General features: G+C 32.2%; 1 protein-coding gene across 6 annotated transcripts in view; it reads left to right on the top strand.

Annotated features, from left to right (window-relative positions):
* LOC129984176 (delta-like protein B) overlaps window positions 1-19,026 on the top strand; it is a 320,381-nt gene that overhangs the window by 227,554 nt on the left and 73,801 nt on the right. For all 6 annotated transcript variants that reach the window (XM_056093980.1, XM_056093985.1, XM_056093982.1 and 3 more), the window contains one exon: window positions 9,446-9,563. In XM_056093980.1, the coding sequence (XP_055949955.1) occupies window positions 9,489-9,563 (75 nt within the window). In that variant the 5' untranslated portion in view covers window positions 9,446-9,488. The remainder of the gene's footprint in view (window positions 1-9,445; window positions 9,564-19,026) is intronic.

A 19,026-nucleotide genomic window follows, 5' to 3' on the forward strand; every position in this document is an offset into this window, starting at 1 on the left:
ATAAGAGATTTTGAACTTTCTCTGCTAGATCTCAAAGTCATCAAAAAGCCATTTTCTTTGCAGAAATGATACATTTTATTATATTTTTGTTCATATCACAAAGAATAAGTACAGAATATTTATTTTTGTGATAAAACTGAGTTTAGAATATTTAATTTATATTAATAGGGTTCAGCAATTCGAAATTCTTGTACGAAGATTTTGTGGTACTATATTCTGTAATATAATTTAAAATGATTTAATTCCTATGTTGATTAAAAAAAATTCTTTTAAAAAATAGTGATTTTTGTTTTTTCTGATCTTAGTATAATATTACATCAAACGTTTATTGTTAAATGAAATTAAGAAAACATAAAGCAATTTAAAGACTAACATTTTGAGGTAAAAATGCAAATAGCCATCTTCGGTGAACCGTTGCTCACCCAGCATATTAATTGTATTTATTTAGTCTTGTCAACCAACAACAACTACATTTTATTAAAACTAAAGAAAGTATTATTTTAAATTATACTTGCCCAGCGAACTTAAAGTATTCTAACTGGTTAACTACTCTCCTAAAATGGCGAAATGTATTGGCAAAATCTGTGTAGCAGCAATAGTGGTGCGGAATATCTGTCAAGGCTTATCCCTTGTAGATAACTTGCATGAAGTAATGATTTCGAGATGTCTCCCGAAATTTGAAAGGGGAGGTAGACGAAGGTCATCTTAAAAAGATTTGGCTAGAGTTGTTAGGGCTCTTGCAATTAAGATTTTGATCACCTATGGCCTAGTGAAAATACCTGTCTAATAATAGAAGAACTGAGAAGTCTTCCCAAAAAAAGTATTTTTATGCTCTCTGAATAAAGACTTCAAATTTTGAAAATGAGCACCTTTTCAAAATTGTTTTTTAAGTTTTCCATGTGTGACTTGGTGCAGGTTGAGCTTAACTCTAAATGCGAAAGATTCTTGAAAACTGTACCACCTCGTCGCCGCAGAGTCTTGCCTGAAACTGAATCGGCTACGATTTGAAGCGTCTGAATAGTTTTTATAGCTTTTTTTAAAAACGACTTCTCTTAAGACAACAGTTATTTTTAACCATCTTCTCTCTTTGTTTGCGGTTGCGAATCTCAGTTGTTATAACAATTCCCTTTTTTTCTTTCCCTGTTTGACCCTGACCCTGTGTTTAACCGCTTTTCCATACCCCAAATAATCCAGTTAATTTCTTTTTTTACTCTCTGATGTCGCAATTGCCTCTGTCAAGACAGTAGAAACCGCTTTGCAGATTGCAGAAGAGTGAGTGAAAGTATAAAATTTCGATTTTATTTAAAAAATTTTATTTGATTTTTTACTTTGTTTTGTTTGTGTAAAAGAACAAAATAGCAGTGAAAAATATGTTTAAATAAATTTATATCGACTTTTGAAGTTTAATAATCGTAATATGTTCTGTAACTTAAATAATTATTTACGATAGCATTTCTCCCAAAATACACTGAAAATAAAAATATACTTTATTTCTTCCTATCTTTTTGCTTTTTTATATATGAAACGTACGTAGTGAAAAAATTGCAATCTTTAAAGATTTCGGCCTCAAAGTTTTGATAAATAACCTGCTTTTGAAAACCGCATTTTTGGAATCATGCCTGTCTGTCTGAGGACAAAATAATTCAGAAACGGTTAAAGGCATAAAATTTGATATGTAACCTGTTTTTAAAACAAAATTTGCAGATTTTTCCACCGAAGTATGGACGAAACTGCATGAGAAATCTATTTTCCGTTCATGTGTATATGTAAAGAATACAATTTTTTTTTAAATTGCACATCTTTAAATGAATAAATTAATTTTTTTTAAAAATGAAATTGCAAAGCATACAGATTTATAATTATAATTAAAGATCTGTATCAAATTTTGGTTTTAATTTTACATAGAGATATATATATATAATATAAATATAAAATACCTTTTCTGGTCACGCTTTGTTAAATGGATCGGAAAATAAATGAATATATAGGGAAGTATTCTCCATTTTCCCAATGAAATTATAAATGTTCCTGTTCATGATTCTGTAAATATTCGAATCCATGTATTTTTTTAAAAAATTCATTTATTAATGATTTATGATAAAGAGCATTAAAATTAAAAGATGAAAATCCATAAAAATATGAAATAATTAAAAGTAAAAATATATATGAAAAAACAAATCCTGAAAATATTTAAAAAATTGCGTTTTCAGTATAAAATTTTTGCAAATTTTATTTTAAAACTCATCTTTAAATTATCTTTAATTAACGTACCGAGAAACTAACAAAATAAAATGAAATTGGAAATTCAAATATTTTTTTATTAATCTATTTTTGCTAACAAAGCCTTTAAAAAGGTTGCGATGAAAACCCAAAATGTAAATTTCACTTTTATCTTTCGAAGTACTCTGACGAATCAATGAGCAAATCTCTTTTTCAAAGTAGTAGTCGCATGTATTCGTTACTTTAAATCGCGCCAACTGAAATTTTTCGCCAAAATTGGAGCTCAGGCGACTTAATTAGCGCATCAGAGCTATACAATCCCCATTGAGCTGATCGACGCATCTATATCTACCTGTTCGCTTTTAGATGCTAGCAGCTATAAATGATACAATTTTTTTCTACGCCATCATGAATATTCCCACGGATGGGTCTTAAAAGCTTCTATCTTCATATTCTTTTTTCTCTCTAATACTTACTTTTCTTTACACAGATTATACAAGGTATATTTTGCTCTTTCAAAATGGTACTATCAATACAAATTTGGATAGGGGGTGTCGGCTTTCCCTTTCTCCGAGATTTGCATTTCTTTTCCGGCACTGTCGCATCCCTCCTCCCTTTTAGAAGTCTCTCTTTTATCAATCTTATCTGTTCTCTCTGATCGAATTTTAGGGTTTGAGTACAAAAGCGACGCGGCTTTTTCTTTGAACTTTATTCATTGTGTATTATAACTAAAACTCATGCCGCATGGTAAATAGGATGTTTTGTGTTACATTAAGGAAGATGATTTTTTTAAATGGTTAAGGGAATTTCAAAGCTTATATTTAAAAGGCAAGATTCAGCGTCGTATTTCGATTTCTCAACATTTTTGTATTGATTTTGAAATACAGTTTCATGACAGTAGCATTAGCAAAAATTACAATCAAATTAATGCTCTATTAATATAGTAAGCATTGCTCAAAAGTTATTTATTAAAACAGCATTAACTAAACATTCATTCAAATTACAACTTATTAAAAAACGCAATACCCATTAGTACTTAAAATCAAAGCTTCATTTTAAAATTATTGGAATATAATTTTACTTTCTTTCTCACTCTCTTTCTTTCTTTCTTTAAAACCTTAATAATTCCTCAGACAGTAAAATTCGTTTTATTAAATGCTTTTTCTCTTAATTGTTAATTGTTCTCTTAATTTTTTCTCTTAATGTTTATTTTTCTCTTAATTTTTATACGGTTTTTTTATATTATGCATATAAAAATTGTTCTTCTCTCATTGTTTAACGATTCGTTTCAACATATTTTTACAAATTTTACTAAATAATAATAATAAAAAAAAAAACTTTTTTTTTTAAGGAATCTCTTTCAACTTTTTATAAGCACATTCTGCATATAACCAAATTTTGTTATGGTAATTTTTTTAAAAAAGAGTATTTATTTCTCAATAATTTTAATTTTGAAGTTTAACTGGATATTTCTGTTCGCTTTCTAAAATAAAAAAATATATTTTTTTTAATAATTTTTATAATTCAATTAAATAAAATAACTCATGAAGTGGCTTATTAGCAAACGTTTTAAGATTGATACTCCGCGCATTTCCACACTTATTACAGGATATAATTTAAATACATTTTTAGTTATTATTTATATGTGGAAAGAAAACCATTTATAATTAATACTCATTATCTAAGAATTTTATTTGTTTAGATTAGTTCGTTTATATGTTGCAAGAGTTCTCTAAGCAGACAATACTGAGTCAGTTTATTAAGAAATGTAATTAGTAATATTACGATAAAATCTGCTCTTATTTCGAAAATTTAGGGACGTTTTTTAGCATTTGGGGAAATAACGATAGTGTTAAATGCGATTGAGTAGGGTTTTAATTTTCTTTTAATAACAGTTTGGAACATATTTATTTTTGTTCTTTCTTTGTAGCTTGTTTAAATATCAAGAATTGTTTCCATTTCGAAAAACATTTAGATATTGTTTCTTACCCAAGATTTTTTTATGAGAAAAAGTGCCTTGCGAATTTAATAATTCAATCTTCATTAAATTGAATCTTATTCACATTTTTACATTATAACTGTAACTTAGTAATATTTTAAACTATTATCTTTCAAAATTGGTTTTCATTAAATTATTTGCCTAATTTTAAAATGAATAAATTTCATTCCAAAATTAACGTGAAACGATTTATAAAGTAGCTCCGAAAAAATGCCTCTATCTCAGAAAAGAAAAAAAAAAAACTTCCATAAACTAATATTCGAAAAACACAGTTACCTGGTTTTCTTATTGTAAAATTTTGCTAGTTGTGATTGTGTTAAAATTTTCGTTCTTGAAACATTCAAATCTAAATTGTACAGGAAAAAATATTGGAAAATAATTATGACCTCGCGAAAGTGTTTCTGCTTCGAAATGAAAGAATTACAGTTTTCAGACCCGATTACATCAGAAAATCGGCTCTGTACGTAGATCTGAATTAAATTAAAACCTCGAAGTCAAGTTTGTACCTCGGACAGGCGAACTAAGTCTAAAAACGATGACTTTTAGGTTCAGTTTGCTGAATCTCATTTAACAACAAACCTTAACAACTGGCAACTATTCACTTTTTTTTATAATTTCGAGAGTGATAAGAACGAAAATTCTCCAAGGCAAAGCGTTCATTCTTTTAAGTTTTCACTCTGTCCTGAGTGAAGTAAGCATGACGTGATTTACTTCCACCTGATTTTAAGGTACAGAAATGCTTCCTGTTGTCGAGGCGCGTAAATTTGGAGAAGGAAAGCTTCGATGTAATACTCGTTGTTTCATCGTAGTTCAAAAATTCAAATTTTTTCCCCCAGTTATTGAATCTTTTTAGCTGAATTTCAGCTTTGGATCTAGAGGTTATGGGTTGGAAACTTGATTCATGAAGTATTTACCATGCTATGAACCTTATGATATTACATTTGACTTCGAGAGTCTTCTCATTTCCTCTTCCCACAATAAGAGAAGTTAAGGTATCGCCCTCTCCATCTGACCATGATTCAAAATTATAAATAACATCCCAAATATCCATAAAAATGAACGTTAATAACCCAAAGGAACATTCTAAATACATGTCTCTCCATTTGTGGAACACTGTCATTTTAGAAAAAGAAAGCAAGTGTAATTTTACAATGGTAAATTGATTCATTTGAACCAAAAGGGCAGCAGTGGCCTGGTGGTACGATCTCGGCTTCGGAACCGGAGGGCTTCAGGTTCGTGACCCGATTCCACTAAAGCACTGTAGTGTAAGTGGGTCTGGTGCACGCTAAATCGTCGGACCAAACATACTCCCACTAGGGTGGGGTGGAAGCTTGGAGACGGGGTGCCAGCTCAGATGTCTTCCTCATCATCTGACTGTTGTTCAAAATGACGAGGCCCGTCCCAAAATAGCCCTAGTGTGACTTTAAATAACGGACCGTTAATATAACTAAAACTATCATCTTAACCAAATTTAAATAAACTGGCGATAGCACTTTATCGTTTAAGAAAATAAAAGCTTTTTTATTTATTTATTTACTGTATCTTTCAAAAAGTGTGAAAGAAAAACATGGAAAGTAGCGAAAGTTAATAATATTAATGAGTTATTTTATGTGTCAACTCTATTTGTGATATTTATTTTGAATTAGAAACTGTAAATGGATTAATTTTCGAAAACTATTGTTCTAGTGTAATGATGACAAATGTTAGAGACCCAAAAACATCAATCTTCCAATTTCCTTGCATCTTGAAATCGTTCGGTTATTGCTTTTTCGAAAAAGCAGACAGAATCCTCATTCTTTTCCTGCACGTTTAAAAACCATAAGCCTCAATATTTAAATGCCATGATTTTAAATTCGTCTCTGAGTAGCACACAATACGAATATATATATATATATACATTATCTGAAGCGGAAGTCCAATGTTTCGAAGTCTTATTCTTTTGGCGCTCCTCCAAAGTTCCTGACCTCTCACCGACTGGCATTGGCTCCCGTATGAATTCTCCAATTTCTTCGTTTTCTCAACGTGAATGGATATTAAGTTTCGTTTCCCGTTTACAGTGCACTTTCTAACTATACGAACTTTTAGAAGCTCTATTTATTTCTAGGATGGCCACGGTTGTATAAATATTTATTATAAGTTTTAGTCTTATGCGCTTATAAATTTAGAGTTGGTTGCTTCAAGTATAGTCGCCGAAATTATCGAGAAACTTTAAAAATTTTCAATAGTTTTCAGTAAAAGTAATTAAGAAATAGTATCGATTTAATAAAGTTCGCTTAAGTTTTTTGATTAAGAATAAATGAAAAATAAATTTCTTTATTTTATCTTTGACTAGCCATCTTTTAAAGACCAGCCTATTAGTCCAGAATTTCGCAATTCTGGACTGTGAAATTTTTAATGTGGCTGGCATTTGAAATTTATTTTTGTGAGACTGAAAAAATGTCAGTTTAGTCAAAAATGTCAGTTGCAGTCTACTTACAAATGTCTCTGTTTGCAAATAAAAGAAGAAAAAAAAAGTATAAATTCTAAGAAACAAAACCGAAAGTGAAAATCCATACTTCGGAGTAATATCGAAAACAAAACAATATTTTACTGGATTAGCAAAAAGCCCGCGATTGAATGTTTTGGTGGAAATGTAAAATTAATTTGTAATTCCTCATAACAGTAAAACTTTGTTACAGGTTGCACCTCAAATTTTAAAGATTTTATTAAAAATGGAGAAAAAATTTTGAAATAAAACTGGTGTCATTGAAAAGGGGATTTTTTAAAAATTTTAAGCTAGTGTAAGAGTAATCGTTTTAGATATTTTCGGAAAATATAGCTATAAAACGTCAGATTTATGATTTTTAATTATATTTTAATAAACATTTTGAATTTAAAGTGATAATACTGGTCCTCCTCTTGAAAAGCATGTGCGCAGCATTCTAAAATCAGATAAAAATTGTAGATTTGGGTAAAAATATATGCAAACATTCATTTGAAGCATAATATACATATTAACGATATAGATTAATTCGTCGTAATTTTTGTTGTTTTAGGGAGAAAGAATCGTAACAAATTGACAAAAATATTTTCCATGTAAAAGCAGCGGCGAGTGAACTTCTCTAAAAAATCGTATTCTGCATGAAATGGATACTTTACCTTTCTTTAAGCAAGGGCGGAACTTGCTTGAGAAGCCCCGCTAGTGCGTAGAGTGAATATTTTATTCTCTTGTAATTATATTCATATGGAAAAGGATGGTTTAAGTATATTGCAATGTATTTCATTTGTTAGCTGCAAGATTTCAGTTAAAAAGAAAAATTAATAACATTTTGAAGTAAGGTATCTGTTAAAGTGAGATAAATCAAAAGAAATTCCTATTCATAACTTCATTCGGCAAATGTCGTAACTGTGATACGGTATTTGAAATGCAAAAATAAAGTGCACTTTTTATTTGTTTAAGCCTATTTTGGTGCTGAAGGGGAAAGATATTATTTTTAAACATTGAACATTTGCGTCTGTCCATCACATGTGCATCGAACTGTATATTTTTATGCTCAGAAGTTACAATTAATATATTCATTTTTGTTGTTATTCCGCTAAAAATTATGAAACACATAATAATAACAATTAATTGTGTAATATTATGCATGTTATATAATATACAAGAAGACCGGTCAAGTCATTTTAAGCCCTTTTAATTCAAAACGGTGTCTCGTATAACCAGAGAAATAACGTGCACTTATGGTAAAAAGTCTATGTTGAATTTGAGACAAATTACAGCGCTCCTAGTTTCGATATAAGAAAGTTAACAAAAATAACAAAAAATATAGAAGATTGGCCAAAAATGCTCAGCTACAAAAGCGTACTCTGTACCATAATAACAACACACGAAAAAGTTTCATGGAATTATCTGTAAACTTGGTGGAGATATTTGCGATTAAAATTTTGAATTTTCCTTGATTTGAAAGAGAATACATCTAAAACTGAGAAATGTATCTTCAGATCCTCCACTCGAGTGCATTTTTCAAACTTTTTATTTTATTTTATTTTTATTTGACAAAATAAAATCAAATAAAATGCTTTGGTTTTTTGTTAAATTTCGCAAAAATTAAATTCGTGTGCTTATCAAAACTAGGAAAAAAATCAATCATTTTTAAATACAGATATTTTCTTTCAATAGATGAGGTTTACATGAGGGGAGGGGGGAAGAGTATCTCTTATTTTTCTTGAAAAGAAACAGCTCTTCAGTCCTGGGTAATCTCTCCAGAAAACCTAGAATTCGTAAAACAATTGTTACATCGAATGCAGTCTCTCCTCCTTCGTAAGCTCGTTCTTGTAAATGAAGTAATTCTTGAAAGCGATAGAAGTCGGAACTCCGATCTTTTTCAAAAAAAGCATCAGCCCTCTCTCATCTACCTTATCCTTCGATAGCGCGACAGGAAAGAACAAGGAGAGGACGTGACAATGAGAAAAGAAAACCGAGAGAAAAGAAAAAAACAAAAAGTGTCCGTTCTCTCTTGGCGCCGGTTTCGCTCGCCAAGCAGACGCCGTGTTCGATCCTTTTTTCCGACGCCTCTGCCTACCCCAGAGCGGCCCTATCGGTCGTGCAGAGCGGATGCTGTGCATTCCCTTTTACCATAACCCCGTTGCCATGGGAACGACCAACGCGGTGCACCCCTCTGGGAGACTCCGTGCGGGATGTAGTACCGTCGGCATCGTCCATTGGATCGGATAAGTCCACTACCCCGGAATGTGAAGAGAAATCGTTTGCAAGCGATAGAAATTTTTATTTAAAAAAATAAGATAAAATTGTTCGACGCAGCATCTAACCGGGAATTTTATCCGCAATCTTCCAATGCTAGCGCCCCGTCGCCAGCATCTCAGGTGAGCACGGCCCCGGCTGTGGCACTCTCGTGCGATGGAAAGAAACTGCATGTGCAAATCTCCGCATCCTCGTCTGTCACTTTTTTGGTTTTTCTCCCTCGGCACCACCGTTCGGTATTATTTTTTCCGCCACCCGCTATGGATTTTTTCATCGAGACCTATGGTACTGTACCGTGCATAAAACTTCAGTGCCCGCTGTGGATTATTTAATTTTTTTTTAAAAAAAAGAGAATATATTAATAAATTGGATTTCTGAAGAAGGATTATCTGAAAAGAAAAAATAAGAGAGCTTAACAAAATAAAAAGTGTGCTAAATGAGAAATGTGAGCATTATACAAGGATCCGCCTGTACTGTACTTTCAGGTGACCGGCCCAGAAGGTGACTAACCTAAGGCCTGGACGGGACATGGGCAGATTGTGTCTAAAATACATCACTGCAACAGCCTTGCTCTTGATTTTTGTAGCGGTGTGTCCACAAAGGGTAAGTTCCTTTTATTTTACTTTGCATGCCCTCAGACAATCAGCGCTCATTTCGTGTTACCTTGTGCTACCCGATTGCTATTATCTAATGGCTGATCTTGTTTTTAAATAATTGCTTTTTAATGGCTCGTAGAAGAAACCGTTATTCGTAAGAGTTATGTTTGCCTTGCCCTCAGCAAGGCTCTGTTCCGTGCAATGGAGAGAATGGTATTTACCTTGACTTTCACGATATGCCGGTTTAATACAAGGTAACATGAGATTTTCTTTCTCGTCATTGTTTTAAGTGTTTGAATAGGATACATTGGTTAAAATATTTTTAAATGGTGTTAGCTTTAAACCTCAGTCTTTTAAAATTTCAAATTAAAAAAGTGCAAAAAATAAAAAAATGAATGGAATAAACGAATGAATGTAATCATTTGAAGGGGGTTATCTAAACGCAGTAGAATTTTATATTATGTTATTTAATCTACATTTATCACATTAGGTATAACTGTACGATATCTCCACCTTACCTAAAGAAAGATATCCTTTATTATATCTTAAAGGAATCTCTGTCATTTAAACTCTTGGGCTTTCTCTGGCTTAAATTTATTTAAAATTAACATATGAAAATGGTACATCAATAAAATGGTAAAAATGAAATAATTTATGAATATTCATATTTTCAAAACATGACTCCAATTGAAACATAAATGAAAAAAATGCTAATGGTATCCTAAAATGATCGGTTCTTTTTGTTACGTAGCCAAAACGTGGCAAGCGAAAAGTTCTAAGAAAATACTTTCTCTGCGATTTCATGCTGCTTTTTCTACTTAGAAAAGTATCATTTTTTCTCATTTCTTCTCCCAATAAAATGCATTTTTTAAATATTTCTTCTTTAAAATGGTATAGACCTTTCTCCTCAAAATGAATATTCATCGCGTTTAGGTAGCACTTATATGATGACGGTTTCTTCACATGTTAAGCAACTTTTGATCAGGTGCCAAATTGCATTTCACGATACAATAAACCCTCCGAAGAGAGTTTGATTTTAATCACTATTTAAATTGGACGCTCGTCATTTGGCTCTAATAATTTTTCAACTAACCGAGTTACAATTCAAATTTAGGACGATATGAGTAAATTTTATTTTAATCAATTTATAATAAATTGCGGGTCCTGAAATGGTTGGAGTAATAAAGATTTGATTTAGGTGCTACAAAAGCAAGAGTGTAAATATAAATTTATCTATTATTTCTATTAAAAGGGCTGCAAAAAATCCCTACAAATATTCACTATTTTACATACATAATTTTGTCATTGTGTATATATATATATATATATATATATATATATATATATATATATATATAATATAGTTTGAATATAGTGTGGAAAACTTTTGGCAAATAGATCATTTTTTTAATGCACGTGGCTTATAGTATTTACTAATGCTGTGCATATTCAAGAGTTTCTTTCTTTAAAATCGGTTCATATTATATAAAAATATGGATAATTAGAATTTTTCTCCCTGTTACAATATATCAGTGCTTATTAAATTTGAGTTAGGTTAAACTGATAATCCAACTAAGAATAAACAAATCTGCAGAAAATGTTGAAATATAAGGTAATTTATGGTATACAATGTTGGGATGTTCCAGTGCGAAATTCACATCAATATTGTGGATTTGAAACCAACATTTTGTTCGACTTTTTTTTTCTTTTCATGATTTTTTTTGCACTACAGTACAAAGAAACTGGCTTTGTTTGAAACCTTATTTCCTTATATCAAGCATGCAGAATCCTAAATGCGCTGCTTGTATTTCAGATTCATTTTAAATTTTCCTGTTAATGTCGTATTACTTATCGTTTTGTATTATTTACGGTGTCAATTTCTATTTTAAATTAAAAAAAAAATAATTAGCTCGCAAGATGAAAAAATGAACATGAAATGAGGCTCTAAAATGCAACTATTATTAATTAAAGTGCAAAAGATCGTATGTATATGATAGCTATATGGAAGATGCGGCCTTTTGCATTTTGAGTGATATACGAACTAAAATTTGAGTAATTTTTAATTGCTAGATAAGAAGCTTGCATTTTTTCCAAACTAGATTCACATTATGTAAGAAACATGTTACATTTTTAAAAGATCGGCCACTCAGGATTTCAAAACATTTTTTTTTTCTTTTTAATAAAGAGACATAAATATTTCAAACTCCGGGGGCAAAACTATTCCACCGTGAGACACTGCAAACGGATCATTAAAATAGAAGAAACTGCTGTCACGCTTGTAATCTCAATTGTTAAAAAATGTCCTAATTTCAGCAAAAAATATCTTTAAAGACTATTTTATCATACTGTATATGTGCAGGACTATCTTTAAATAAGTTATAGTATCTGAAGAATAGACTTTGAGTTCAGTTACTCATATAAAAGTCTTTGAAACATACGAATCTTACCAGAAAGTATATAATCTTACCAGAAGAAATGAAATCTTCAAATTTCTTCATCTAACCTTTTTTTTTTATTTGTGCCATTTAATTTGATTATAGAAGAAATATTAATTAAAACATATTGGTTGTTCTTACATTGCAAAAAGGAGGGGGGGAGAGGGGCTCATCGAATTTGAATAACTTTTCTTACGAATCAGACATAGTAAAAGCCTCATTGAATTCTAAATTAAATTGTAAGGAACAAACTCCGTAAGCAAAAATGGAATTAAAATATAGATATATCTTACAATCGATTTTTTACCCCTATTATGCATCAGGTTAATCCGAAAATGACCCATCATCTGCAAGTTTTTAAAAATTTCAGCCATTGGTCTTTTGTAATTTCCCTTCAACATAAGCAGAGAGTTTTACATGATGACTTTTGGAGACTCTGGCAAACTAATGACTGTCACAACAATCAAGGTGACTTTTGGCCACAAACCACAGAGAGTGAATTTTAGTGTGTAATTTCAGGCTTGGGGGCCCTCTTCGTTGGCGCGTGACTCTCACCACGCTTTAATACGATGGGGGAGTATAGTTCCTGTCCCTCGTTTCCTGGTTTGGTACACCTTGTGGAAACAACACCGGATGCTCATAGCCTGGTCAACTCCCCTCCTGTTTTCCTCTCTACAGTGTTTTGAATCGTTATTAAGAAATCAATCCATAATTTCTTTTCAAAAACTAAACATATTAACCAAAAACTATATCAAAGGTCCTCATTTCCAGCAAATATTGTTAAAAAAATATTATTTGCTGGAAAGAGATGACTTGATTATGATGCATATAAATCTATAATAATGTTGATATACAGCTTGTTTGTCTGAAGGAAAAAAATCAACTGCTTGTTGATTGTTTAAAACGTTGAATTGTCACATAATCTTTCGTTCTGATACTTTCAATAAGATTTGGGGATTTCGCTAATTGCAAAGAGTTCTCAATCTGCATTCTACCGAGGTTGCACCTTTAGATAGTCCTTTGAATGCCAAATTTATTAATAAGAATAACAATTTTACTTCCTAAAAAAACACTTATTATTTTTTCCACACACAAATCTGGAAAGGAATCTCATTCCTTTAAATATTTCGATTTTCTTTCATATTCTAAGAAATTTATTTGATCGCGATAGACTGAATTTAATTTTCAAACGTTTATTGTTAAATAAATTTCAAACTGCAATCGATTCGATTATTTATTGTTTTAAATGCATTCTGCGATATTTGCTCTCCGAAAAATATCGCAGAATTTAGAATAGTATTAGAAAATGAAATTACAATAAAAAGGAATCATGAAAAAATAATTTGCTTAGTTCTGTCTGTTTAAATCAACGTCACTTTTGAGTATGTTTGTTTCCATGTTATAACATCCCCTCAGGGGCTCACCTACTATAGGTGAGTACGGGTGTCCCAATCCCGAGGTTCCCAGGGATCTTTACTCCCTTTCTGTTCGCACTCCTCTACGCCTTCTGCTTTCTGCTGTTTTTTCCTTACCTCGACGGCAAGCGAGGGAGCTCTCCATGAGAAGCTGTCGCCGCTCTGTTTGCTTCTTGCTTCTCATGGACAGCCAAAACCCCACGTGTTGGCCGTGCGTGGCGACCCATTAGAAAGACGGGTGGTGCACTGTGGTCCCCTGTGCATCAATCGGCCGGTAGCTAGCAACCCGAGTTACTAGTCTGCTAGGGATCAAGCGAAGGGGTTACTCCTTGGGCTTGGCGTTAAGGGTGGTCACTGTCCCCGGGGGTAACTCCGAGCGTATAGGTTCCGGCTAGCACCAAGGTAAGCGCCGAGGCTGGGAATGGCCAGAGCCGGTGGCTGCCTTCCCTTGTTGGGCTCCGTGGTGGGCGGTGCCGTCGGGCCTGAATTTGTACCAATGTCGTATGGGCAAACGGAAATCTGCTCCCTTCAGTGGGCAACAAATCGTTTCAAAAAACTCAATTTCAGTTATCTTTCCAACTTTTTTTCTCATAAAAAGAGTTTCCAAAACGAATGAGTCTTTTCATTCAGTATCTCCTTTCTTAGTTGAAAAAAGCATCACAGGAAATATCGGGGAAGTAAAATGCATCAAGAAGCTTCGTTCCGGAGACTTGCTAGTGGAAGTTCTGTCCCGGAAACAATCGCAACATATAATGAAATTGAAATCATTCGCTGACATCCAAATCACCGTTTCTCCGCATGTTTCTTTAAATTCTTCCAAGGGAGTTATCTCCTGCGGAGAAATGTTCAATGATGAAGAGGAAGAAATTCTCAAAGAATTGAAAAGCCAGGGGGTGAGTCATGTAAGACGTATATCAATACGGAGAAATGGCGAACTCCATAAAACAAAGCATTTGATTTTGACATTTGGGTTTCCAAAACTGCCAGAACATATTAAAGCGGGCTATATGCGTCTTCCAGTAAGGCCGTATATCCCCAGTCCACTGCGTTGTTTCAAATGCCAACGTTTTGGGCATTCTAAAACTTCTTGCCGCGGGACACTGACCTGCGCCCGTTGTGCAGATGTCGGTCATGACAGTTCTCAATGCAACTCTGTCGAAAAGTGTGTAAACTGTAAAGGTGCACACACTTCGTATTCTAGAAATTGCCCAACATGGTTGCTTGAAAAAGAAGTAATAAGTACAAAAATAAAAAATCAGATATCTTACCCCGAAGCTCGGAAACTTGTGAAATCCCAAACCCCCACAGGCACTAGCTATGCTTCCATATCTCAGATAAAGACTAAGCAGTCAAAATCTTTTAATATATCGAATGATTCTTTGGCTTTAGAAAAATCAGTTTCAATTCCCGACGTGCAATCTAGTTCTAATTCAACTAAACTAAGTATTATTCAGAATGAAAGTGTGTCAGTTCCACCCTGTGATGTTGTGTCAGCTTCACATGATTTGCCTGATTTTCAGTTAGTAACAAAGAAAAAGAAATATAAAAAAACTCTGAAGACCGCAATTGGAAACCAACAGGAATCAATATCAGAAAAATCCAAATTTTGGGTAACCTCGCCTATGCAGGTTCCGACTTCTGCTACTATGGAAGTAAACAAATCTGCTTCAACACATGTGACAAATCACTCTAAAGCTGTTCATAAAACTGATTATTTGCCATCTTCTGCGATTTCTGAACACATTTCAATAGACGATGATTGTAATAACAAAAGTGACAATGATATCGGGTCGTCTGTGGCTGAAGACGCTATAGACTATGATCCAAACGAAACTATTGAGGAAACTTCCCCTGTTATTGATCTGCAAGAAAAACCAACGGTAACATTTAAAACCCCTACAACAACTGATAATCTTACTATTAAAGAAAAATTAAAAAATAGCCCATTTCATTGGGTTAATTTTAAAACATTTCAATCTAAGACAATTAGTACCACTGTCCATGACAAGTACAAAAAGAAACATCATGTCAAAAGACTGCAATGATTTTATATCCCTAATTTAGACATTATCATTTGTCTATTGATTTTTTAAAAATATCTTGAACAATTTCTTAAATTTTTATCTTGTTATCTTAATTTGCATATAGTTCTCCATTTTTTAGATTTTAAGTCATTTATATGATTGATCTTTTATTCACGAGTTTCTAAATACTTTCCATTTTTACCATTTGATTGGCGCAGTTTAGCCAAACATGGCTCTTGCGCCATTAAACCTCAAACAACCAACCAACCCATGTTATAACATTCTTAAAGAAAATATTCGCAACTGCATTAGTCTGAAAAATTATTAACATTTATTCATTTAGAAAAATGCCAACAAACTAAGAGTAGTGGTACATAAATTTCCCCTCAAAATTTTAAATTATTCACGATAAAAAGGAGAGTAATGCATGTTACGAACATTAATTCATTTCTATGCAAAACGCATTCATTTCATACTTGTTCTGTCTGAAGTGTTTTTAATAAAATTTTATACCAGGAAAACATTAGGTGAGCCATATATTTTAAAAATATCCTTTTAGTAAGCTTGCAGTTGATAAGATATTAAACTTCCTACGATTCCCAGCTTGCAATTTATATCTCTTTTCCGCATGCGCATTTTTTCACCCAGCTGTTTTGATTTCAAGTGTGAGAAAATGAACCCAAATGTTTGGATGAAAACATTTGTGCCACGGTTCTGGAGTTGAGCCCCTTATGTAAGTTATCTTCTCCGCTAATCCCTCTCTGACCCACTTCCGTGCTGTTCTTTCTCAAGAAATTGGCTTCACATTCGAAGCATGAGAACATTCCGCGGTTTTGATTGAAATTTCTATTAAATCTTTTTTTCTTTTTTACTGGTTATCTGGAGGTAGAAGTAAATCTCATTTTAGTCTAGGTTTCAATGCAATTCTGTACTTCACATTTATTATTGATTGTCATCTTTATCTTTACTTGTTGATCAACAACAAAAATCAAATATCGCTTTTTATCTACCAGTTCATATTTTACAATATTTAACCATTTTGGCATAAACCCTTCATTTTACAGTATAAAGAATAATGCAGTAACTACGTAACTGTTCCGAGAAGGGAATTGTAAAAAGTGTTTTCAAGGAATGTTATCAACTTATCTGATTTTTGAAAATTGTCATACCTAGTTATTATCTAAAACTGAATACCTAGTTATAATGTAGTAAACTAAATCTTAAATGGACTTTTTATAATACTTTTCCACAATTTGCTAATAGTCAAACCGTGATATTGTAAAATCAAATCATTCTTTAATCTTTCTATTGTTAAATGTTTAATTCCAGAAAGTTCCGCTATGGTTGATACAAGTCTCGATGATATGAAGACAATATATTGATCCTGAAAAATTCGGAATTCGGAAAGTAGTATATTCTAGTATATTGATTCGGAAAAATCATGTATTTTTCAATTAACAAAAAATAACGAGAAAAATCGTTTTTGGAAATAACGGAAAAACAATCTTAATAACTGAGGGAAAATGCCTATGAGATTAAGAATTTTAATATTCAGTGTGTTTTCACAGCATAAAATGAACCTTGAAAATGTAAAATTATAGGATATTTTCAAGGTCCTTGCCATGGAAATTAACTAATGATAAAATCTGTTTAACAGTCTCCATTATATTATATATTCTATATTTTGGTCCAAACTCTAATATTTATCCTCTTATAGTGCTGTAAAACATTCCGTTTATTAAATTTTATTCGTGTAATCCTACTACAATAGAAGACTCATCCATAAAAGGAATCTCTATTGCGCTGATATTTTTCAAGGTTAGGTGAAGTGAAAACGGCCGCAAAATACTGAAATATACAGCTGAATTTTTCATTGTTTAATATTTCGTTTTTCTTTTAACCCTTCTATTTATTTTAAATCAATTTCGATGTTTTAATTCTTCTCTTGGTCAGTTTCTTTTTGATAAGGTGCATGCATCGCAAATAATTTGCCGGAATTTTCTACTTGCATTTTATTTTAGAGGGATATCAAAGTTTTGGTTGGTAATTTCACCTAACTTCAATTATTTCCCCCATAATTAAGATCCCTTACATTTTAGAATACATATTTCGAAAATAAATAAAAAAAAAAATTGCAATTTTAAGAAATACTGATTTACATTGATATATAGTGAGAATCTTCATAAGCAAAATATAAGCAAATACTTTAGTCAAAAAAACAATTAAAAAAGTATTTTGACATATGACTTTTCGTTCTTGATAGCATTCTTTTCGCGATTCGAGACTTGTCCCAGGTATTAAATTTTAAATGAATCCAATGAACCATTATATCTCAAGTTCATGATAAACTGAGATTAAAGGCTTTTATTAGGCAAAAACTATTTTGACAAAAAGTCTTCAAACATTTGAAAATCGAAAAATCGTTAGAATGAAAAATGATTTACAGGTAAGGCTGTTGTTATAAGAAAATGAATTTACAAAAAAAAAAAAAAAAAAAAAAATAATTTGTCATTTTATCCCAACAGCAAATATTATTCGTCTTCACCACATAAACACATAGCTGATTTACCCCGCAATTATTAATAAGAAAAAATAATCGCAAGATGGCACTGCTGTGGTGTAAATATTCAATTAAGCACTTCTCACTAAGAAGTGAGAAGAAGGGGGATATGCGAATTTCCAAAATTTACTTTATTGTTAAATATAAGCATCTCCTCCTTTCATCTTTCTTTTCGCCTCTATTTTTTACAATTAAACCCATCCTAAGGCATGCGCAAAAGCGCGGAGAGTTTTAAAGTCCCGAGGGTCTATACTAGCAAACAATATTGATGGGTTTCTAAACTAATTTTTTCATCCCTACTCCCAACCTCCGAAAAATAAACAGGTGCATGGAATGCTTGCCTTACAAATTGTTTTGCTGTTTCCTTTGTATTTTTCAAAATGTCTATGAACTTTTTGCCTTTTTTTTTTTTTTTTTTGTATAGATGAACAAGTAAATCAGTGCAAAATGTTAGCAACCTTTAATTCTCCCTTGCACATTATAATCATTTTTCCTTTTATCTACTATACAGCCCCCAATTAACTTCCTCACTTTGTGTCCGACCCCTTGATAAGGCACTGCTGTTCCAGGTTCTTTGATTTGCAAAGGGATATGTACCGTAAAATAATATTTTTATAGGGAGCCATAAATGTTTTTCCTCGGATAGTTTTTCCTTGCCGGAGATCGATTGCCTCTCGGTTTGTGACAAATGCTTTTCCGAGTCACTCAACTCTGCCGCTGCCGTTGCAATCGAGCCTTACCTGACGTTAACGACTTTCCCAGTACGGATTATTTATACTCACGAAACGCGTTTATGATGCAAAATATCATCGAAGAGGATGATTCCGTATTTTTAGACTTATTTCCGCTTAAATTTCATAAAAACATGCGTGATTTCACCCCTGTATGCTGCGAGGCTACTTAGACTAGATTAAATGCTTAATAAATCAAATTGCTGCATCTACTTTAAATTCTAAGAGGATTTTCAATTTTCCTCATTTGTAGATTCATTTTTTTTAATCATAAATCTCTTAGATCGATGCATTTATATGATGCA

Source organism: Argiope bruennichi, chromosome 9 (genome assembly GCF_947563725.1).
Source record: "Argiope bruennichi chromosome 9, qqArgBrue1.1, whole genome shotgun sequence".
Lineage (NCBI taxonomy): Eukaryota > Metazoa > Arthropoda > Arachnida > Araneae > Araneidae > Argiope > Argiope bruennichi.